At 49.2% G+C, this 23,019-nt stretch overlaps 1 protein-coding gene and 1 long non-coding RNA gene across 5 annotated transcripts in view; one reads left to right on the top strand and one right to left on the bottom strand.

Moving 5' to 3' along the window:
* Nucleotides 1-1,427: 1,427 nt before the first annotated feature.
* The window catches only part of IL17RD (interleukin 17 receptor D), a 60,059-nt gene continuing 38,467 nt past the window's right edge, over nucleotides 1,428-23,019 (bottom strand). For 2 of the 3 annotated variants that reach the window (XM_036878098.2, XM_057486291.1), the window contains 11 exons: nucleotides 22,188-22,313; nucleotides 18,462-18,580; nucleotides 17,824-17,944; nucleotides 15,789-15,833; nucleotides 15,525-15,676; nucleotides 14,398-14,463; nucleotides 13,327-13,381; nucleotides 12,757-12,867; nucleotides 11,956-12,140; nucleotides 8,418-9,354; nucleotides 1,428-7,671 (listed from right to left, as the gene is read on the bottom strand). In XM_036878098.2, coding sequence (XP_036733993.2) covers nucleotides 7,559-7,671; nucleotides 8,418-9,354; nucleotides 11,956-12,140; nucleotides 12,757-12,867; nucleotides 13,327-13,381; nucleotides 14,398-14,463; nucleotides 15,525-15,676; nucleotides 15,789-15,833; nucleotides 17,824-17,944; nucleotides 18,462-18,580; nucleotides 22,188-22,313 — 2,030 coding nt within the window. In that variant the 3' untranslated portion in view covers nucleotides 1,428-7,558. The remainder of the gene's footprint in view (nucleotides 7,672-8,417; nucleotides 9,355-11,955; nucleotides 12,141-12,756; nucleotides 12,868-13,326; nucleotides 13,382-14,397; nucleotides 14,464-15,524; nucleotides 15,677-15,788; nucleotides 15,834-17,823; nucleotides 17,945-18,461; nucleotides 18,581-22,187; nucleotides 22,314-23,019) is intronic. The other variant, XM_036878099.2, reaches the window with a different exon arrangement.
* Nucleotides 9,742-12,763, top strand: LOC130678925 (uncharacterized). Of its 2 annotated transcripts, XR_008991881.1 has the most exons (4): nucleotides 9,742-10,661; nucleotides 11,096-11,292; nucleotides 11,636-11,738; nucleotides 12,639-12,763. It is a non-coding gene; the product is annotated as an uncharacterized LOC130678925 (long non-coding RNA). The 2 variants fall into 2 exon arrangements; XR_008991880.1 differs by having other exon boundaries at nucleotides 9,742-11,292.

Genomic DNA, 23,019 nt, shown 5'->3' with positions numbered 1-23,019 from the left:
TTGGTCCCAGGGCTGCTGATCCCTTGTAGGGGCCCTTGCAAAGCTTCCTGATTTCTGGGCCTCAGAATCTCAAAAACGAGGGTGCACACTGGCTTGTGGCGAGAAAAGACAAGAGAGCATTTATGGGGCAGGAGCTAGCCACCATTCAGAGGCCGTCTGCCATCGCTTCTGGTCTGCCACCCACCGCCGTTCCGGGGAAGCTCTCTACGGCCTTTGACTGTGCAAAGAGCCCTTCAGGTCCACCCCTACCTGGAGGGCTAGAGCTGTGCTGAGAAGCCAGGGGAGCAGTCTAGGGTAGTGTTAGCTGCAACTCACATCCTGGCTCTGCCACTAGCCAGCCATGAGCTCAGGTCAGTCACAGCCTCTCTGAGCCTCCGTTTCCTCATCTGTAAAACAAGGTAGAAAGATTACTCATGAGGCGGAGTAGCTGCCAGGAAGACATGATGGCTGTAACACTCCTAGCACTCAAAGCCTGGCTCCTAGAAATAGGGAGACGTGGCAGGAGGCGGGGAAAGAGAAACCAGCGGGCAAAATGACCGGCAGTAACCTGGGTGAAAGGCAACAGGAGAAACGAAGGCCACGCCATGGATGGGAGGCAAGAACTTGACGGAATGTCCTCCTTCCGCACCCTGGGTGCTTCGCTCAGAGGCGGTTTTACTCCTGCGGGGAAGGGGCTGCGGGGAAGGGACAAATAAGCAAGAACGCCCAGGCTCCTGGGACCTAAAGTCCCCACCTCATCCTTGCTGGGCCACAGCCAGGCTTGTGTTCCATGTCCTTGCTCTTTCTTGCTGCTCGCTGTCCTCTCCCGGACACCTGTCATTTTCTGAGCACTACGTGCTGGGTAAACACTTTATATTCACCATCCTGAGAAGCAGGGCCTCTGACCAGTCCAGGCTACAGGTGAGACACGGGGCCCAGGGGCGCAGTCATGGGGGTACAACAGTAGCAGTGGAGCTCGAACTACCCCCCAAGGTTGATGGGCACCAAGAATTTAACTCACGGTGCACAGGGCCGGAGGGAAGCGAGAGGGCAGCGAGAGGGCACCTGTTGGCAGGACAAGCAGCCGCTGCTTTTTCCTTTCGAATGACACGCAACCTGTGGCTCCCAGATTTCAGTGGCTCTTGTCAAATTCCAGAAAAGAGAGTCTGTCTGTTCTGACAGTCAGATTTCTGCTTGACGTAAGCATCCTGCCCCTGCTCTTGACGCCACACAGGCTACAGACAACTGCCCGCTGGAGGGTGATGGCAACGGGCAAGGCAGCAGACAAGGTTCCTTTCCTCGAACGTGCAAGATGCACTGGCAGCCACCTCCTCACCGTGGATGGTGTCTCTCCTTCCCAGAGGCAAGGCTCTCCTGGGACTGTGCTGGGACCCCCAGCCATTCACAAACAAACAGCAAGACAGCTAGAATAATGAACCACCACAAACTGAAAACAAAACATTTTATTTGATGCAGAAATTCTAAGGTACAAAAACAATATTTTGCAAATGTCAGCTGTGATCTGTCCCCTATTTAGTTATGTACAATCAAATAAGAAGTTAACGTCCTCAGTGTAACAGTACAGTGCACTGCTACGGTCTGCAGCCCTCACGACGCCTCCGCATCGCACAAAGGACAAACTCGAAGGTAAAACACACACGGCGTTCCACAGGCTTCCTGCCGAAGCACTCACAGGGAGCTTCCATGGTGAAAAAGAACTATTTTATCCAACAGTGAAAATAGAACCCACCTATTCTCTACATGACCACAGTTGGTTTTTACAAGTTTTTGCTCTCTCCAGACTCGCGATGGGTTTAAGAGAAAAAAACAACATTCTAAAAAAATATTAGCAAGACACGTAACACACCGAGGAAATCCAATGGTACCTTCTGTGTAACAGATGGAGCGGCCACATCACGTACAAACAAAAGAATGTTTCTCTGACTCTTAAATGAAATAGTTTGATAGAAACATCAGATAAGCAGTCATCATGGTTTGCTTTGTCAGACTCCTGGCTGCACGGAGCACGGTGTCTAGTCAGTTCAGAGGCATTGCTCCAGTTTGAGCACGTGGAAAAGCTCCCCGAGGAGTATGCCGTCCCCGCTGCATTTCAGGGAGGAACTGAAGAACGGGAGAGACGACAGCAGGTCAAAACTCCCAAGAAGTCCCCACTCGCCCTCTCTGTCAATTAGCCCTTAGCAACTGCCCTGTCTCCCGCCAGGGGTTAGACGGGCATCTGCGCCAGTGAATGAGACTCTAAGTCATGAGCAAAGGTGATGTCTATAGAGATCCGTACAGGTAGAATCCAGATTTGTGGTGGAGGGGTAGCTGCCACTCAGGAGCTAAGAGCTGGTCTTAAAGCAGCTCAGGAATGACACTGGACTCGTCGGGAATAAGCACCACAGGTCTGATTGCAACAGGGAAAGTTGCTGTATGACAGGAGAATATTGCCATGGGGAAAAAAAACGAAATACGTGGCAGTCAAATAATCCTCAAAACGAATATAGCTGATATACCATTCTTTTAAAAAGTGCTGTTGTATTTTTAAGTAGTAAGAGAAGCCGGGCCTGTATAAAATTCCCTGAAATCCCCGTCCTGAGCGTGGCCTTCCCAGTGGGCATGGCACCCCATTCTGCTTGGGCAAAGAGAAGCCGAGGAGCAGAAAAGCAGTGGAAGTCCTTAAGCCGTTGGGAAACTGGCACCGTGAAGAAGGATTTAAGTAGGTGGGATTATTTATCACTGAAATAACACCACCAAAGGGATGACTTCCCTGTGGTTTCCAAATACACGGAAGGTGACCAGCTGTACTTTTTCCACTACATGCAGAACAAAAGAAGGCTGGGTTGAATTTCTATGAGGAAGACATACAGAGAACTATCTGATCAGCAGGGGAAGTTACAGAATCTCCTTCACTGAAACCCCAGAATCCCGGCACAGCCGTATGTCTGGCACGATTCGGACGCAGCCCTGTCTGACACCGGGGGTGGGGTGGGGGGGGAAGGGGGAACAGGTTAGATCATCCAAACTTTCCCTCAGCCCCAACACTCTGAAATCAGAATCAAAGCTATTGGCTTACAGTCTGACTTTCTTTCATTTATTCTCACCCCGTGCCTGGAAAGGAGGTGTTACAGCAAAGGCTGGCCCGACGCCCCATGACGACTCCTAACTGGTATCTCAGGATCAGGAAAAGCTTCTCTCCATATACCATTTCACATCTCCAAAACTGAGGCCATTCACAGGTCATTTAACGCAGATACCTTCCTCTCGTGGCCACTTGGGGATTCCTTGCATCACTTCCCACAATGCCTGCTTTCCATATTAAGTCTTGGCCTAAGCTCAGAATTGTACATCATCTAAAAAACTGATGAAGCCAAGAACCCAAACCATAAATAAGGTCCTTCAGGTTGCAGAGTTTCAACAAAATTGTTCCAAGCGTCTTATGTTTTAAACGAGTAAAACATTAATCTGAGTTTGAATTTAACAACTGGCTTGCCTTTCTCTTAAGGCACCATGAAATGTAAGGGAACAGTCAAAACACTCCAGATACATTCACAATCATATCAGATTTCTGTGGGGGAGCAAGTGGGGGAAAGAAGTGATGCAGCTACAGGCTTCACTGAGCAAGAGCATTTTCTGGTAGTACCAGACATCTGTAATGACCATGGGTGCCTTTCATTTCAGATCTTATAAAGGAGGGGTGGCACTCCAGCAGCTAACAGCCAATTAGGCCCACTTGTATGTTCTGTTGGACCTGAATATTTGATAAAAGAAAAATAATTTTTTTAATTCAGTTACCAATACAAAAAAAAAATCAGAATTTTTCATCTAAAAATCCAGATTCTCAGCTTCTCTTGGAAAAAATGGGAAGCTCAGGAACCACTATGTGGCCCCCGCTGGCCAGAGTAGCTGCCCCCTGTAGGTGGGGCAGGAATGTTTCAGTTTGCCACAGACCCCACCATGCCCTGTTGCTCTCTGACCCTGAGAAGGCGGGTCATGGCCACCTATCACACTGTATTTGTCATTACATCTGGCCTGCTACCCTGGCACCCTCATAAGGCATAGCATCTGCTGGAAAAGAACAGTGGTCTTCATCAAAAATATAGAACAGAACAGGCTAATAACCGTTAACACTGGCGTTGTGCACCTCACGGTCCACCTGGTAAGGACACACAGCCTAAGTCTTCTCTCCTTAAGAGAGCCAAATAAGGGTTGAGGCCATTGGGGACAGAGGGAATTTTCTCTTTTTTTTGGGAGGAAGGTGTATCATTTCTTTTCCAGGAATAAAATGGCTTTTTTTCTTCCTTTGCTTCTTTTAAGAGAAAAGATGCTCAACTCTAGAAAAAGGAAAAGTTCTGAAAATCCTTTTTGGGGGGACAGTCTTCCTGTTTCTTTGTGCTTATGTCAGGGAACCTGACTAGGGGTTGATTAAAAAAAAAACTTTTTTTAAGACACTGGCAGCAATGAAGCAGCAAGACTGAAATCCGACACACAAACATGCACGAACTAACTCCAATGGTGTCACAGTCGCGAGAGACATTTGTTTAAACTTCTGATCTGGGACTGTCTTCAGTTACTGCTAACATCTCAATCAAATACTCTGTCTCATGAGCTCACGGCCCCTTCTCATTTGGGGCTCAAAATACTATTACCTGGCTGGGTCACCCACCTGAGTACCTGGGCCTGGACCTGAATGGCTTCTGATTCCTTTAACCATCAGTGTGTCTCAAAAGCCCAGGACTCGGCCTTCTAGAGGAGCCTCTGCCCCCTGTGCGGCTGTGCTGGGTCCATCCAGATGGTCCCTGTTGCCTGTAGCCGACCTTTGAGAGGAAAGCACACCTTTACCTGGCCTCTCACCTCCCTAGTCACTCTCCCAGCAGAGCTGACTGGGTCAGACCCTAAGTCCTTTCTGTAGGGCACCGGTGAGGCAAGATGAACCACTCGCTCCCTACCTTCAACTCTTGGGTCTGCCTGGGACCCTGGACTGACCCCTGGTCACCTGTCCAGAGGACACCATCTAACTGAGCCACATAAGCCTTTTACTCTCAAGATTAAAGCCTTTCACTGACATCATCCCTATGTTCTAATTCTTGTTTCCCCACTTTCTGAAAGCCTGTGACTTGGCAGAACCTTTATCTGAATTCCATCTTATCATTTCCACCGTCCAGGACAACATGTGAATCGAAAATCACAGCTCTGCTTAAACAAATTCAATCTCTAAGGCAACTCTTCCCATTCCCAGAATGAGATGGGGAGGGTGGAAAAGAATGTGAAACAGGGCAAAATCAGAAGTTGGACTTCTCAACTTATTTTGAGTCAAGCATCCATACCGTGGTTTCAGTCTTGGTATGTCAAAGAGTCTGGGTTTTTGAGCATCAGAGACATTAGCACTTCAGAATAAGCACCCAGGCTGCTGAATCCCAACTAAAACTTCACCTGACTTTTGTACTAGCACATTTTTTCTCTTCTACGTTCAAAACAAGCTCTCTGCCCACACTCCTGGAGCCCAGCTGACATCCTTCCCCCATCCTGTCCCCCATGCCTTCCCCAGGGCCGCTTCCTCAGAAATTGCCTCATCTCACGTGCAAAGCCACATACGTATCCTAACAGGGGCTCCTAATTGTTCCTGTGGCACATGCACCATTTCTTGGCCTCCATCTCTCTGATAATGTCCCAAAGTGGATTTTCATACACTAGCAAGTTTGGACTGACCAGTCTTCCCAGAGCACATGCCAATGAAGGACAGATGGGACCATCACACGTGGGCAGGATCTCTGTGCTTGCCCTGGATTCCACGGTGACAACATGGAATGGCACTCCTCCAACAAGATGCCTAGCTTTCTGGGGGTGACAGGCCTGCAGCTCACTTGTCTCCCTTCAGAGCAGCTGCAGGAAACTCAACGCCAGAGAACAAATGCACACGTTCTTCTCCCAAGAAGCTGCCAGCTGCCTTTACAGAGCAGGGAGTGTGGCATTTGCATAAAAAATACACACAGAGCTTCCCTTCCCCACCTGCCGAGCATGTGCTTGGGCAGGAAGTCCTGCCCCGTCCCACCACTCACTCCTCCTCGGGAGGTTTCTCTACATCCCCCTTAACGCTGGTCCTATTTACTGAAGCAGTGGCACAAGGTCTCCGGTGTTAGTGCTGAGAAAATAGGGTGCCAAAATCCGACAGCACCCACAAAAAAGGTGGAGAAAGAGGCTCATGTCCCCTCAAGGGCATGGAGAGAAGGGTTTCCACAGGGGAGACCAAGACATCATCACACACGTGCTGATCAACAAACAGGATTCGGACGGTTTTCCCTTTGGAAAGAGAAATTCGTAGAGATGAGTTTCATAAAAAGAGAGTATTTGCTTTCCCCTTTTAAAGGAAATTCTTTCCTCCTAAGCTCTAAGTACCTGTTTTGTGGCAGGACGGAGTGCGACAGACATGCCTTTCACTGGGCGAGCACACAAGAGGCACAGAGTGGGAGCTCACTCACAGGCTGGGCTGCGGGGCAGAACTTTTAAGATTCAAGAACTCATGATCTCAGGTCCCCTGTCTTCTTCAGACGGCATTCTGAGGGCACGCTCATCTTTCTGACAATCCTCTCCTTTCACCTTCTTAAGAAGAGGTTTGTCACTGGTCCAGCCAGTGAGCAGATTGACTGCCCAGCCCCTCCACACGCTGCGGCATCGGACTCATGGGTTCTGATCCCTGTTACTGCAGATGCAGCTTTAGACCAGAGGCCAACTGAAGCAAAAACTGCGACTTCCAGCAGTACAGCCTCTGAGTATCAGTCTCTTAAAAAAAGACTGCCAGGCACCAACATGTGAGACACAGCGCCATGAAGGCGACCCAGGGACACCTGGCAGGTAGATCCTGCCACCCCACGATGCCTACTCAGACCAAGGGGTGGCCCTGGGTGCTGAGTTCCGGTGCCTTCTGCGTGTGGACGGACCCGCCTGAGAGAACGGTCTAGGTGGTCGGCTGGCCCTGCAGCCCCCCTTCAGCCAGCCACACCACCCACTGATACATAAAGACTCGTTTCATGATAGTACTCGGTCACCTTCTAGACGGTTCACTACACTCGTGATGCCCTAGGGTCTACACCAGAAACAGGCAGGATCGTCGTCAGTAACAACATGGATTCCAGGTAGGCTGGCACTGATTTCAGTGGCTATGAAGGCATTAAAAGTGCTTTTTCCACGTGGCATTTCAAATCAAAGTGGCCAACAGTGAATAGGCAATGTTTGTGGAGGTCAGTCTGAAATATCCGTGCAGGTATTTTCTGCTTCTGCCCACGTGCGTCCGCCTGACCTCCCAGCACTGGCTCTCAGCCAAGGTCTGACCTAATGCGGCAAACTGCTGCCAGACCTTGTGGACCCGACTTTCAGAGAGCCATGTGGTTTCAGCGAATTGGAGACTTTGCCAAGATATCAGGTAGAGGGTTGGGGCCAGGAGAGCGAGTACTGGCCCGAATCTCACTCCAAATACCCTTGCAGGAGACCTCGGCTCCCCGTGGGCCCCGTGACGGAGATGGGCTGGCGAGCCAGAGAGAGGCAGGAGCTAAAGTGGCAATGCTTGGACTCTTCTGTTTCATTACAAAGGAGCGACTGTGTGGAGTTCACCAGTGTAGCTGCAGCAACCAGGTTCTGCTTTGCACGCCCCAGAAGCAAGGAGCTTGGAGGGAGGGGCTGGAGGGTCCTCCTCACCTAAGGAAAGAGGAGAGGGCAGTGGCTCGTCATTGTACTTCCCTGGGCTGGGCGCTCGGGCCAGGACGCACCTGGACCTGGGTTTGGACTGTGGGCTTTGCACAGGTGAGGCGGCCGGCTCGGGCTGGGCACTCTCGTCCTGCTAACAGGCTCTAGTTCCCCGCGCTGAGGGCCCAGGGTCTGCAGGCATGACTCTGACTAGCTGCCAGCACAGAAAGGAGCACCTGAGTCGGCATGTGGCTGGGGATCCCGGGGAGGCAGGGCCCGGGGCTCAGCCAGGACAGAGGGAAGGCGGTGCCCAGGAACCCAGGGTTCAACAGACGTGGCTCTAAAGGCGCTGCAAGGTGGGGTACGGTAAACACTACAAGTCCCAAGAAATATGCACCCCCCAAGACACTCACCCACCACCCTCGGGGCAAGATGTGCCTGGCACTCGGATGTTCCGGGTTTCAGAAAGGCGGCAGAATACACACACTGCGGGCTGCAGGGCACATGACACCCTGGCGGGGCTGGGCAGCCCCCGTTCTTCAGCATCAGTACATCTGCAGCTCGCCCATGTGAACACCCCACTACGCGGGACCAATGGACACAGCCAGTGGAGCCGTTGTTTCCCACGGGACTGTCCTGCCCAGTAAGTGTGCACCAAAGTTAGACACACACTTCCACGCATTCTGGAATCACGGACACAGGCTGCAGCCTGCATCAGAAAGACAACACACCGGCGCCCTCGGGGCCCCGAGCCTTACCCAGGCCTGAGGAGGATGACACGCTCTCCGTCAGCGAGGACGTCTCAGTTTGGTCCGCGGAGAGCCCCTCCATGAGGGGCAGGGACAGCTCGGAGGAGGGCACGGATGAGTCGTAGATGCCCGAGTCCCGTGGCATGTCCGAGGGGCTGGCGGCCTTCACCGTGTGCAGCAGGGGTTGCAGGACGGCGCAGTCGCCTGGGCGGGGCGCGGCCTCCACGTCAGCGTCCGGGCCCCGCCGCCGGCCCTCCCAGGGCGAGTCAGCCAGCACCCTGGGCATGGCCGCCTCAGCCTTGGGGCAGAAATCGCTCCCGGGCCCTGGTTTGCACATGACATCGTTCAGCACCAAGCCGGAGTCAGACCTCCCCAGCGCCGGCCCCCGGCGGCAGAGGGAAGCAGGGCGCGAGGGCGCGACCTGCTTCTCGAACCAGTCCGGCTCCTCGTCGATGAGCTGGTGCATGTTGCAGATGGCGACATACAGGGACCGGCCGGCTTTGCTGCGGAAGTAGTTCCTCCTGCTGACGGGCACCGGGCCCTGCCCCGGCCCCGGGAGGCTGTGGTCCCGGGAGTGCAGGTGGGAACAGAGCTGCGGCAGGTGGTCCATGAGCTTGTACTTGGCGCTCAGCCCCAGGATGCTGGGAATGTCTCCCTCACAGGAATAATCGAAGTACACGGCGATGAACCTGCTGAGCGCGGCAGCGGAGCTCTGCTGGGCCTGCCAGAGCTTCTCGGCAATGGTGGCCACGGCCACCAGGAAGAGCTCACTGTGGCCCGATCCCCGGCCGCTGCCTCTGAGCTTGTAGTTCTTCTTGTCCACAAAGTACTTCATGCCTTTGGAGCACACCACGATGACGAACTGGGCCTCGCGGATCTTCTGGGTGACCCACTCTCTCTGCCCTTGCCTGCAGAGGCTGAGGTCCTCCCACAGGTCCAGGGCCACCTGGAAGGAGAACAGGGAACCTCATTCACCTAAAGTGCTTGGAGAGCTGGGTAACGAGCGCAAGGATGTCCCAGGAAGGTCACGTCATCTGTCCCTTAACCAGTATTAGCTCCAGGTTGCCCGGCTCTGAGAACAGCAACACTCCGTGGGTGAGTCACACCCCAGGCCCCTCGCACATCATTTCAGCGTCCACGTGGGGTCATTACCACATGTCCCACCCTACCAGGGGACAGACTGAAGCACACAGCTCTTAGCAACCTAAGTCACGTATCTGCCATATGTGAGGCCCTCCAGGGACTGAGAGCGTGGCAGGGAGCACCCAGAACGGAGGCACGCGTTCTATCTGATGGTCTATCACTTGGTCTAACTGATGAGCGAGGCTGTCTGGGTGAGGGCAGATCCTGGAGAGGAAGCTGGAAGGTGACGATGACAGGACGTGGGTGAGGGACCCCAAAGCAGGCTGGGAAATGGGGGCTCGGGTCTGGATACGAGAGTCGCTCACAGTGCTGGCTGACTCACGCCCAGAGAAGGCGACTGACAAGACGACTCCCCGGGCCACTCCCGTACCCCCGGGTCAGCCCTGCGGTTTGCCAGCCACTGGCCAAAGGCTGGAGAGGGTGGTGGGCACCTGCAGGAACGTGGCCGTTCTGGCTCACTCAGTGGGCACCTTCCACCATGCCTTCACAGTGGCCTCAGGATCACAGCCCTAAAAGGCCTTTCACAGGGGTCTGGGGGAAGCTGGGGGGTTCCTGACAAAGGAAAGAAAACCAGGCATGTGCGGCCACCCCGGGGGGCTTCATCTTCTCACTATTTTCCTTTTTTAAAAAAATTTTTTATTAAGGTATTATTGATATACACTCTTATGAAGGTTTCCCATGAAAACACAATGTGGTTACTACATTCCCCCATATTATCAAGCGCCCACCCACACCCCAATGCAGTCACTGTCCATCAGTGTAGTAAGATGCCACAGATCCACTACGTGCCTTCTCTGTGCTACACTGTTTTCTCTGTGACCCCCTCACACCATGTGTACTAAACATAATACCCCTCAGTCCCCTTCTCCCTCCCTCTGCACCTGTCTGCCCCCACCCCTCCCCTTTGGTAGTCACTTCTTGGAGCTCAGACTGTTTTCACCGGTTTCTGCTAGAAACATCTTTCTGCGATTGTATGAGCCTCTTCCCTTGTGTAGTTCAGAATCTAATTCCCAGGGGCTCTGTCAGAACGTGGCAGCCACAGTCTCTTAACGGAGAAGGTGATTTGGAAATGACTTTGTCTTCCTCTTCTGCTCTAAGGTGTTATCAAAGGTAAGAAAGTTCTCACTTCCTGATACTAATCCTGAATTGTCTTACATTGCCCTTAATCCTCACTAATGTCCATTCTGAAAGTTACTGGGAGTTTATACCAACATTTTTTAAATGTTCCCATCTTTAATCCAGCAATTCCGTTTCCAGGCATCTATGTTGGGAAAATCATCAGAAATAAGACAAAACTGAACTACTAAAATGTTTAACTGTTGAAATAAACTCAATTACCATGAATCAGTATGGTTTACATAGAAATGATAATAGTGTAAAGTTACTAAAGAGGCAGAAAAAAAATCACTCTAATCCCGTTAAGTGCAAAACTGCGTGTATGATTTCATCTTTGCAAAAAAAGACTACAGGGAAATACACCAAATATTAAGGGTAGTTCTTTTCTCCAGGTTAAGGTTTTTAAAGTTTGTGTCGTCCTTTTCCAGTTTACACATTTTCTACAGTACGACGCTCGTGATTGGAAGATGCTCCCCCCCTGAGGCTAGTCACTTACAAAGCAGAGCTAACGGCTGTCTGTATCTGAAGACACAGGCTAGAGTTGGCAGTTGTTTCTCTGTACACGTGCTGATGGCCAGCCGACGGCCAACCGCTGGGTCCTCCTGCTAGGAACTGGGCCCGCCGTGTAAGTATGTTTTATGGACACTAGGGGGCAGCCTCACCACGTGGAGAGAGTCTGAGAACCCCACCAGCGGGCGTTTCAATGCACAAACAACATCCAATAAATTACACAACCATTGTACAATTCCTGCATTTGTAAGAAACAGTGTGCCTTCCATGAAAGCCTCAAACTTCACTCTAAAATTAACACTGATATTACAGACGAGTCACATATTCATAATTTAAGAGAATAGTTGAGAAACCAGAGCACACTGAGCACATGACACATTGTTCTCCTCTTAGCAAAGTCCCCCCAAAATCTGTCTACACCCGCCGTTTTACTTGTCATTCTCTCCTTGACTCTCCAGCGCTCACCAGGACGTCCTGAGTGACTACGCCCCCGCCCCCCGACGTGCTCCCAGGACACGGGACGTCTCCCCTGTGCAACTGCTTTACACAACTTCCTGCCAGGTGGGTGCCGCTTGGGGCTTTGGAGCAGGAGTGCCAGGGTTAGAAGTGAGTGTCAGGAAACATTCGGGTGACTGGCAGGACGGAGTGAAAGGAGAGCGAGGCTGACCCCAACCTGGAAGTCAGGCCCTGACTGAGGAGGAGGGTCACCAGAGGGGCCTGGAGGCAGGCAGGAGGGAGCACACACCCAGGGCAGGAGACGAGACTTCCGATTCCTCACCTCACAGCCGCAGAAGTCCTGGAGGAAGTAGGCAAAGCACTGGACGACGTTCAGGTGGTTCTGGCCATCTTTACTGGAATAGCAGAGGAAGACCTTAGGCCGCGGCTGGAGCCTCTCTCTGGGGAGCGCCGTGGTATATGTGGAGGACTCCGAGCTCTCTTCATCTAAATGTGAATATATATTTTCTAAATCGGAAAAGAAGATAGGGTTGATGCCCATGAGCAACGTATTGTCCTATTCCCTGGGCCTCAGCCCCTAAGGCTACCTTTAAGTTACAAGAGCTGACACGCACCTGGAGCGCCCGTTCCCCGACCCCACCAGCCCCTCGGGTCACCACCGGGAATGGGACAGCTGATTTCTCCTGCGGAGCAACGAGTGGCCACGATCTGTTCACCTGAAACTGACCTCGGGCAAGCCAAGCACACTGCAGGGGCCCCCTGGTAAGCAGAGAGCACCCAGAATAGCTCTTGTAACCAATGCACCAAGTAGATCAGGGAAGCAATGGCTTCATTAACAACATTCTTAAAAATATTCTTCTTTAAGCACACACACACACTTATATTGAGGCATAACTGACAAAGGTAAAGTGCATAAATCTAAAGAGTACATCTCAGTTTGGGAATAGAACTGTGCCTGTCCTTTGAGCGGTTCCTGAAGTTAAAAGTCAAGTATTTTAATTCCAGGAACCGCCTAGAAGGCGCTGTGGCTTCCCAGATGCCTGCGTGGCGGGACCGAGCGTCCCGGCGCCCGCGTCGGCCCTGTCCTGCCCACCTGGACGGCACACATCACACGAAGAGATACCTTGTTGCTTCTTGCGGCACATCACGGTGAAGAGCGTCGCGAAGGCCGACATGACCACCAGCGGCGCGGTGATGGCGACGGCTCGGATGGGCCCAGCCCACGGGGAATGTGCTGTGGAATTTCCGGGGGGGAGGCTTTTAAACGTGAGCAGCATCACAGGTTCAAAGATAACTTTTTTTTTTCCTTTTAAAACATAAGCCACCTAACAGATTCTAGGACCCCTTGACCACCTTTCTCTGGTACTTGGTGGGAGATCACAAAAGGATTCGAGGCAAAGGGCTGTAGACTACGATTGGACAGTCAGTCTGCTGAGACAGTAAATACCTCTGAGTGAGAATGTGGCCTCAGGAAACTCCCCTCCCACCACTTCTTTCCCAAGGACAATTGACTTATTTAGTGAGTCCCATGACGCACACCACACAGGCCTTGATCTCCCAGGCACCAACATCAGGGTTTAAGGAAAGTCGGCTTTGATGGGACATCGTGGAAGAGAGAGGAGCTCATGTGCGGCATCAAATACCTTGGTCTACTGTGGTCTCGAGCCAACATTTCAAACAAAAAAATTCTTACCTGGCTTTAAGGCATAATGCATCACTTTTCTTGTTGTATTGGTGTCATCTACCAGCTGCAAAACAGAGGATGCTCTGTGTTACTATTTTTTTTTTTTATGTGATAAGATCTCAACAGATTCATTCATTTTTCCACCTGTGGGCGGGGGTGGGAGGGAAGGTGGGGGAACTGCTGCAGCCTGTGAGCAAGCCGAGACTAGACAGGAACAGTCAGAAGCTCCTTGGCTTTACCAGCTCAAACTCGGCTTCACCACGTTGCCTTTCGTGAATCGAAAGGTTGTTTTTCTGTTGATGAATTCAGCTAGTGTTCCGTGTTCTGACAGTTTTCAATGAAAATGGCATCTGACCACTGACCTTACGGGACCCTCCATTAAGGCCTTAAGAGGGTTGTGGAGGTTCAAAACATGCACTGCGACCGAGGCAGGTGAGAACGAGGCATTTTTACCCACATGTTAAAACATGGTGGTGGTCTCTGAATAGTGCAGCCATGGATAAATTTTGTATTTCCCCTTCTAGTTTTCTTTCACACGTCTTTTTATAGTGGAAAAGTAATATAAAGCAAAGAAAAAATATATCATGTCTACGTTTTTAAAGTGGTGCTCAGAATGCACATATATTTATACAGGAAAATGTCAGCAGAAATCTGGAGGGCAGAGATGTAGACATTTACATCTACGATTATTATTGTAGAATGTACAATCTGTAGGCAGATGTAATGGGTATAAATTTTGCTTGGCTGGTTAATTACTAAAACATAAGTTTTCAAAGCTAAAATTAAAAAAAACAACCATTTTTTATAATATGAAGGAATATTATGTAGAAACTTAAAATCACAGTTATGTGGACTATATGGTTACATAAAAATATTTATTTGAAATATTTCATGAAAATGTCAAAGATCAATTACAATATATATATAAACTTCTTTAAAAGCATGTTAAGGACCATGTAAAAATATAACTGTGCACTCCTTCAATGGCTTACAATTTCAGTGTTGTAAACAGTTGGAATTCTACATGAACTGTATTCACTCTGTATAATTAATAATAGGGCTTTCTTGAGTCACACTTACCTCAATTATATAGTCCCCAGGAGAAACATTTTGAAGGAGACAGCTGGTTGTCTCTGTATTTTGTTCCTACAAAGAAACACTGTTAGAACTCCCTGACTAGGTAAAGGCTATCAGGACTCCACTTTTCCCTGAGCCAGAGGCTTGCCACCAGTCTTGAACATGTTTCAGAAGATGTCAATTATATCAGAAAACACCTTATTTGCCACATGTTGTCTGACCTTCAGTTTGATAAAGGGACCCCTGTCATGTGCATGCTTAGCTGGTGGTGCCCTCAGCGATATTCGATCTTTCAACAAAGAAAATAATTAGAACACCCTTTGCTTAATAAAAGGGCAGAAAGAGAAATTACCCCTCCATGTTTGTGCATATTTTATTTGCCATAGTTTTAACCTAAGCAGGAGGTCAAAGAAGGACAACAACAGAGGTGAAGGCCAGCAAGAAAGAGGAAGAGCACACCCATTGGGGGGACAGGAGGCACACGTCTGGAGGGCGCAGGGTCTGCAGCCAGGACCACAAACCTCTCTGGGTGCTCAGTGGGGCGATTCAGCAGTCCTGTGAGTTCCACGAACCATTCCCTGCTCTGTCTGACCGCCTCCAGAACTCGGTCACTGCCTTTCTAATACAGCCTTGCCTGTGTCCATGTCAAATAAGTAGCCACGGAAATGCTAGTGGCTTGGTTCCCAGATGTGGCTTTTCCACTTTCTAGCTGTGTGACCCGGAGCAAGCCAGGCGATCTCCCTAAGCCTCAGGCTTCCCGCCTCTAAAGGGGGGTGACAGCAGCTTGTTTCAGAGCTGTAAGGATCCAATGAGCATAGAGCCAGAGACTGGCACATGGTGAGCACCTGGACAATGTCTAAAACACAGAACACGCTAGAAATATTCAATTCCTTTGGTTCCTGAGTAAGGCTTTTTCCCAGGCTACATCACCACCGCCACAGTTGGGATAGAGCCTCTGGGAGTAAGAGATGACAGCAAAATGGCCCTGAGACATACCGGGGGACAACACTCGGAAATACAACCGCTGGGAGTCACTGAAGCCTAACATTCACTGGAACCATCTAAGTTCCAGGAGCCCAGGGATTGATTTAAAACACCTTGTGTTCCCAGGTGTACACCTCGCAGCTCACCTGCTTACAGGTCTTCCTCTTGAAGGGACCTTCGTGCTTGAGCTTGTAATGAACATAGAAGAGACGGAAGCCGAAGGTGTGCGGCGCGTGGTCAAAGGACACCTGCATGTCCGAACCCTGCTGGGTGACGTTCAGGTTCCGAGGCTTCCAGACTGAGAGGAGGGGGGACCCGGAGTGAACGCCCAGAGGCCACCCCAAAGCCACCGCAGTGGCCGTGATGGCCACACTTTTGAGACTTGATAGGTCAAGAATGGCGGTACTTACAGGGTTTACAGGCCAGGTTGTCCGGCTGTAACAACAGGTCGCAGGCTGTTAAGAAAGATGGACATTTTTAGTGGTAGGACAAGATGACCTTGTCTTTGAATTTCCAGCAGTTCAATTAAACATAAACATGGTGCTGGGTGCCACTGGGAAGAGTATAAAATACATCAAAATTCAATGATTCTCAGTACAGTGCAGTTGTATCTCATGAAAATTTAAATTGTATAATATAAAAATGTGAATGCAGTTCACTTATGGCAACTGAATGGAACAGTATAAAGTCACCCAGATTTTGAAAGCTTGTCAGGCATTACATAGTTTCAAGACTCGTGGCCCAGGGCAGCGGGACTGTGTTCACACTGCTGCCACATGAAGGTTCTGTTTTAGCTGTCAAACCGCAATAACGTCAGCCCCTGGCCCTCTGCAGAGGTGCTTAGGCCCAACAGAACTCCAGAGTGGTCCTGCTAACTATCTTGGCATTATTCTAACCTTCACCAGCATTCTTATTTAAAATCCTTTTGATGGAGCCTAAAATAAATGACAGCCAGGCATCTACTAAGTAGCAGTCCCACCATTGGGAACTAGGCACAAAAGCCTGTAGGTCTGAAATATGATTTAAATGTGATAAAAACACAGTAATAGAGGCCAGTTAGTCCAATACTACTAACCCGGAGAGAAACCTCTGGAAAATGTCCATACAAGGCAAAGAAATCAAAGGCCGCATGAAGGTCGCAGTGCACTGAAATGGCAGTCAGCGCATCGCCTGCATCCGCCTTACCCCCAAACAGACACCTTGATTCCAATGTGAAAAACTCATGTTAAAATATGCTAGCTTGGATTTAGGCAAGCTTTCCTTAAAACACATTCTTTGAATCCTCCAACCAATTATGTGTAAGGCATCAACGGATGTTGTAAAATGAACGTGGTCTCTGCCCTACAGAATCTTATTTTAATTAAGAAAATTAGACCAATTCTTAGAAAATAATTGTGCTGCAGAGAAAACAACTACAGTTTTTTTTTTTCTTAAATGACAGACAAAAAGAAAACCACTGGAGTAAGAATAAAAATTCTGCAAAGAGAAACACCAACATAGGCTGGAGCTGAGAACAAACACATCACAGGCCCGGGCCCAGCAACCAGACCACACGGGACGGGAGGACAGGACTGGATGGGCGGCTGGCCATCCGAGCCGGGAACACCGGGCAGGAAGGGTGACCAGGAAGGCACGGGGGAGCTGCTGCAGGCTTCAGGCTGCCTGGACACCGAATTCAAAAGCAGTGATCCAGGGTGCTCAAAGACACCCCACACCATGCATGGAACAGGTGGCAAGGGAGAGCCAGATCAGAAGGGGAGCCCAGCAGGGCTGGTCTGAGAGTACTGACCCCAGGCTCAGACTTCTGGGGATTCAATCCCAGCTCCCAGCAGGCCCTACGGCCTCTGTGTGTGTGATTCCGTATCTGAGGAGTCGCTGGAGGGTAGAGTGGTAAGACTAAATTCCTTGTAGGGTTGTTACGGGGGTAAACTGAGTTAGTATTTAGAATAGGGCCTGGCACATAGACAGTAAACAAACGAACTTTTTAAAAGAGGTGATCTCAGGGCTACTGCCTAATTTTCTTAATCTACTTCTGAAAACGACAGGCGATCACTCACAGAGGCCGCCTCCTGATGACACTTGAAAGACAGAATGACTTCAGCCTCTACTCTTCACCCCCGAATCACCTTATGCTTTTTATTCCTGTTCTGTTTTGTTTTTTAATCAAATGGTCTGAATTACATGGCTGTTATACAGCACTTAAAAAAAAAAACACACAACTGTCATGTCTATTCTAGAACAAGCCAGGAATGGGTGTCTCTGGTTAGAGGAACACTGCTCTGGCCAAATAGTAATTCTAAAAGTTACTTTTCTGGATGCTTTTATCCTTGCCATGCTGGTTTCCTACCAGTATTTGGTGTGGTCTGGAACACATCACTCTGTTAAAAAGTCTTCAAAAGCAAGAGAAGTGTCCTCGCAGGAACCAACCAAGAAAGATCTACTCACCACGTGTTCTGAAGAAGAAAGGGTGGTAATTGCTTTCATTTTTAATGGAAGGAAAAGGGACAATCTTCACAAAATAATCCGTTTCAAATTTCATATTCAGGAAAGGTTGAGATTCCATTCCCTAAAAGGGAACAAAAACACGCATGACCTCATGGAGAAATGACCCACCCTTCCACCTACACACGAGGGTGTCGGTTCTCCCTGATGGGGGCCCGGCCGCTGCTCCACGGCTGGGGGACGGGACCCGGGGAAGGAGGGAGGCAGGCTCCGGACCAAGCTCAGGTCAGGATCCCTGAGGATGAAGACGGATAACGCTGACTACTCTTCAGCAGGGAACCCACGTGTGTGGACGCTGAAGCTCCGAGCAGGTGGCGAGGAAGCCACACTTGCTCCTGGGGGCACAGAGCCACCTTGCAGGACGTGAAACCCGAGAGGCGTGTTTCCCAGCGTGAGGTGCTGGAGAGGTTCTCTGGGGTGAGCAGCAGGCTTCCGTGGCTCCCAAGCTCTTCTCGCCCACCTTGGCAGACAGGGTGGACCCCACAGCCCCTCCTCCTCCAGTTTCACGGACTTTCAATAGACCATTCAGACCCCGGGAACAATGGCAGGTCTTCAGGAGCACATTCCCGCGTGTGACTTACAGTCCTTTTGAAGCTACTGTTGAGCTGCTTCGGGTCCTTTAGGATTAGCTGTTGGCACTGTCTTCCCTCCGACTTCAACTCCTCCAGTATTACCCGAAATCCTTTCAGGAATTCGATGCCTAAGCAAAGCAGAATGCTCTTATTAAAAGCGGACCTAATTACCTTTGAACACTTTCCTTCCTCCAAGATTACCATCCAGGAATTCTTACTCTGGCCAGAATATCTGAGTTTACAGAAAGGAAAAACGCATACCCTGCATGCCTCGGATACAGGCAAGGTGATTTTCTCCGCCCCACAATTACAAATAATGAATCTCTAATCCCACCAGCCATTTCACAAACGTCCATTATCTCTGAGACATTAGGGCTCAAATAATTACAGATGCAAGTCACAGTTGATCATAAAAGTCTGCAGTGGGATATATAATTTCTAGGTCATTAAACTGGGTGTACTCAGCTTATGGTAATTCCCAATGCTGATAAGAGATTCCCCCCAAACCATGTTTTCACTGTAAGTTTTCGTCCTGTATTTGTGGGCTTGTTGCACTGAGCGACAAATTCCCAACAAAGTGTGTGTCTGCACCCAAGGGGTTCTTAGGCTTGAAATTAAATAGCTTAGGAGAATGCCCATGAGGTTTACAAAGTGGTTCCTGCTCTAATCACGCCTGAAAAGCAGACACCCAGGAGCTGCCCAATGTGTGCTCCTCATACACCACGCAGAGGCCCTGGACGCCTGCAGGGCCGCTGAAAGGCGCCGGGCCCAGCCTCCCACCACCTGAGCTTCCCCCACTGCACGTCCGACTAGATGCTTTCAAAGGGATTAAGCCCTGATGGCCACAAGAGCCAGTGCCGCAGCTCCGTATCCCATGGAGACTGGAGGGGTCCGACTGCAGCTGGAGGTCCCCGAAGCCGGCCTCAACTGGCACAATATCGATTTCGCATTCTTTCTGAACACCAGACAGGGAGACGTGGTCAACCCTTCCCCTCCCAGGGCAAAAGTAATTACACAGGATGCAATTAAGCAGGTGGGAAAATTATTGATGGCAAAGGCCAGGGAAATCTTTTCCTCTTTTGAATAGGTTCTCCAGTCCTGTAATTATTTGATGAAGAACATATTTGATGGGGGTAGGGCAGAGAGGTTAAATCAGAGCTTCATGTTTCAGGGGGTCAGAGTGTAGGGCAGGTACTGGCTCCTGCCATGTTGTATTTCAAGCACAAAGCTCCCTGTGGGGGTCACAGGGCCAGCTGACCAACACAGCCCAAGATTTGGACATGCTGACAAGATCCAAAGTCTTTGATCAGCAACTATTTAGCAGACCTCACAGGAACCTACCTTCTGAGATTTAAAAAAAAAATTTTTTTCTTTGAACAAATCCTTATTATTTATACTAAGATTTAATTCACGTTAATATCCCCAGAGCTCCTGTTTTAAAAAAGCCAGGTAATTAATAAATATGATTAAAGACCATGCATCTCACAATTACATAAAAATTCATCAGTTGGGTGACGTATGGTGACTGCAATGGGGTGTGTGGGGTGGGGGTGACTTGATAATATGGGTGAATGTAATAACCACAGTGTTGCTCATGTGAAACCTTTATACCATTGTATATCAATGATACTTTAATAAAAAAAAGAGAGAGAGAGAGAGAAATTGGAAACCATCTAAATGGCACTAATAGGAGTCTGGATAAATAGAAGTATATATACACAACAGAATACTATATAGAAATTAAATAAATTAAGGAGATATAAAAATATTAAGTGAAAAAGAAAGTACAGGATGCTATACACAGTATGGTACTTATAAGTCTAAAAACACACTAGACACAGCATAGGGAAGATAGTTAATAATATCATAAAAATTTTGTATGGTAACTATGTTTATCATGGTGAACATTTTGTAATGTACGTAATTGTCAAATCGCTTTGTTGTACACCTGAAACTAATATTGTACATCAACTGTATTTCAATTTAAACATTTTTTAAATAAATGAGTAAATTTTAAAAGTTCATCAGTTGGGGTAGGGGAGGATGGTTCTCATCTTTATTTTTAAAAGACCAGCCTGAAAAACCACTATGCCAAGGGGGATAGGCACAGAGGCAGCAAAAATAAATCTTCCATCAGAGGGACCCCTTCGCTATACTATTAACCCCTGGTAGTTTTATGTTTAGCACTTGTACACAGCAGTTTCCCCAAAAGGAGCCGCTTTGCTCCTTCCCATCATTTGACTCAATAACCTCCTAACATCCACGGGAGGCAGGTGGTGTCCCGTCTTATAGATGAGGAAGCAGGTGTAGGGACACCGAATGATTTGCTGGGGCTCACACAGGAATGAAACGGCAGATGTGGGACTCAAACCCAGGAGTGTCTGGCTCGAGGCTGCTGCTCCTCATCCACAGGCTTGTCTGTCTCCCAAGGAGTTTCCTTGCTAGAACCTCACAGAAACAGACAGGACCTACCCGGCCAAGTCCACCCACAAATCGTGCAGCACGCGGCAGTTTCCCTACTGCCAGCTCACCTCTCTCACTTTCATTCTGAAGAGGGAGCCTGCAATTTAGCAGGCCAACCCTCTAACCATTCAGGCTTATGTGGAATGACCACTTCCCTTTTACCTGCAGAGAATGTTTTCACCTTTAAATGTTAAGGTGACATTATTTTTGGAAAACCCATGGGTTCAGATGCAGCAGTATTTGCAAGGATGAGAATATGAGGCCCACGAATATGACCCACCCTCTCTGTCTCTGCACTTACCTCTCCTGCGGTCTGGTTCTTTTGAGATTTATCCCATCCAACATGAATAACTGAGACTTTATTTTATTTTTCTCTTGTCCAGATTTTTAAATAATTCTAAGATTGGGCGGCAATGTCAAAGGAGCAGGCCTGAGGGCCGGGTCCTCATGACGGTTAACAGTAGCCACTATCTGTTAAGAGCTCTCTCTAGAAATGCGCTGTGTGTGTGTCTCTAATTCTTACAACAAGCCGAGGAGGCAGCCATCTGCAGTTGACAGCTGGAGAAGCTGCAGCTCAGCCAGGTTTAAATGCCTCTTGCGCAAGCTGGTTCTGGGTTCAAGCCCAGGCCCATCTGAGCAAATGGGCCCACCCAAGTCCCGCACCCAACCGTCCCAGCCTCTCCTGTGCATCATCAGTTTAGCAGACTCAGTCCTAACCTGAATCTGGCCAGATAATGTGGTTTTCTCTGTTTCTTTGTTTTGGTTTTATTTTTTTTCAGCCTACATAGTTTTTAATAAAAATCCAGTCAGTTGCCAGCATTTAAAAATTGTTGACTCATGGCTTCTCATAAGAATGGGAATGTTCCACAAAACTTACAAAATATGCCAGGACGGGGCCTGCAGATCCATGTGGCCACAGAGACTGCTAATGCTTGGATGCCAAAGCCACAACGGGCTTGCACGGGCCACCCGACCCTCCTCTGCTGCAGAGGCACAGAGGCCAAGGCCTCTTTCATCACACTGTTATTTTTCAAAGCCGTATCTCTCTCAATACATGGGGCATGGCATGAAGCCATGTGCATGCCCAGCAAGCATGTGCAACCAAGCCTGCAGAGAATGTTTGGTCTCTGCAAAGTGTGTCTGTGCCCAAGCACACCTAAGACACATTCAGGGCAAGTCCCGTCTGGCCCCTCGAGGTTGGCACACTTGGGACTCTGGCAGTGGGGACTACCCATCCAGGCCACCAGGGTGGGTTCCAGTTCAACCACTTACCAAGGGCCCCCGGAGACCAGAGGACGGTGGCGGCCACTTGGTCACGGCACGCGTACTGACGGACGGTGATGTTCTGGGCATCAGCGATCACGTGTTTCCCCACCGGGTTCACGAAAGTAGTGCAGTCTAGAGAGTTGGGAGCATGAGAACAGTTCAATGTAAAATTGTATTTTTCATTTCTAGGTTCATCTCAGATTACACAGAGCATGTCTGGAGGTGGCCAAATCCATTCTGTGTAAAGACATGTGCCACAGGAGCTCAAATACGACCTCAAAGGTTAATTGTTTGGAAGACTGTAAGATGCTACAGAGGAATTCCTGTGTAGAACCAGCACCACCCCCCACCCTTCGAGTTAAATTCCAGGACAGCATCAGCAGGACCATCTACAGTCTGGAGTCTGGGTCTGTGTATGGCATTAACTTTTACAAATATGACACTTTTTCTGTATTCATAAGTATTTACATGGATTTAATCAGGTTTCATCGTCAGACAGTGATCTGAAACAAAACAATGGTTACATAACCTGGGGTGGTTTGGTTTGTTTTTAGAAGAAATTGGGAGGGCAGGGGGACTGAGGAAAGGAAAGAATACGAGGATGTGACTCATGGGGGTGTGATTCACAGCAAGACTGTGAGACAATCCAATCAACACCTGCAAAAGGTACCAACTGACTTAGTGAAAAGCAAAGTACCTTCAATGCTAACCAGCATCTCAGCGTAAAACTTTTGGTCCCACACACATACCACGTGTCATCAAAGATGCCCCAACACCCACCAAATCCAAAGAGCCCCACATTGCACAAAAAATGAAGACCAACAATTCTTTGATTTTG

The sequence above is a fragment of the Manis pentadactyla genome, chromosome 1 (genome assembly GCF_030020395.1).
Source record: "Manis pentadactyla isolate mManPen7 chromosome 1, mManPen7.hap1, whole genome shotgun sequence".
Lineage (NCBI taxonomy): Eukaryota > Metazoa > Chordata > Mammalia > Pholidota > Manidae > Manis > Manis pentadactyla.
This window is presented reverse-complemented; position numbering and strand designations above follow the sequence as displayed.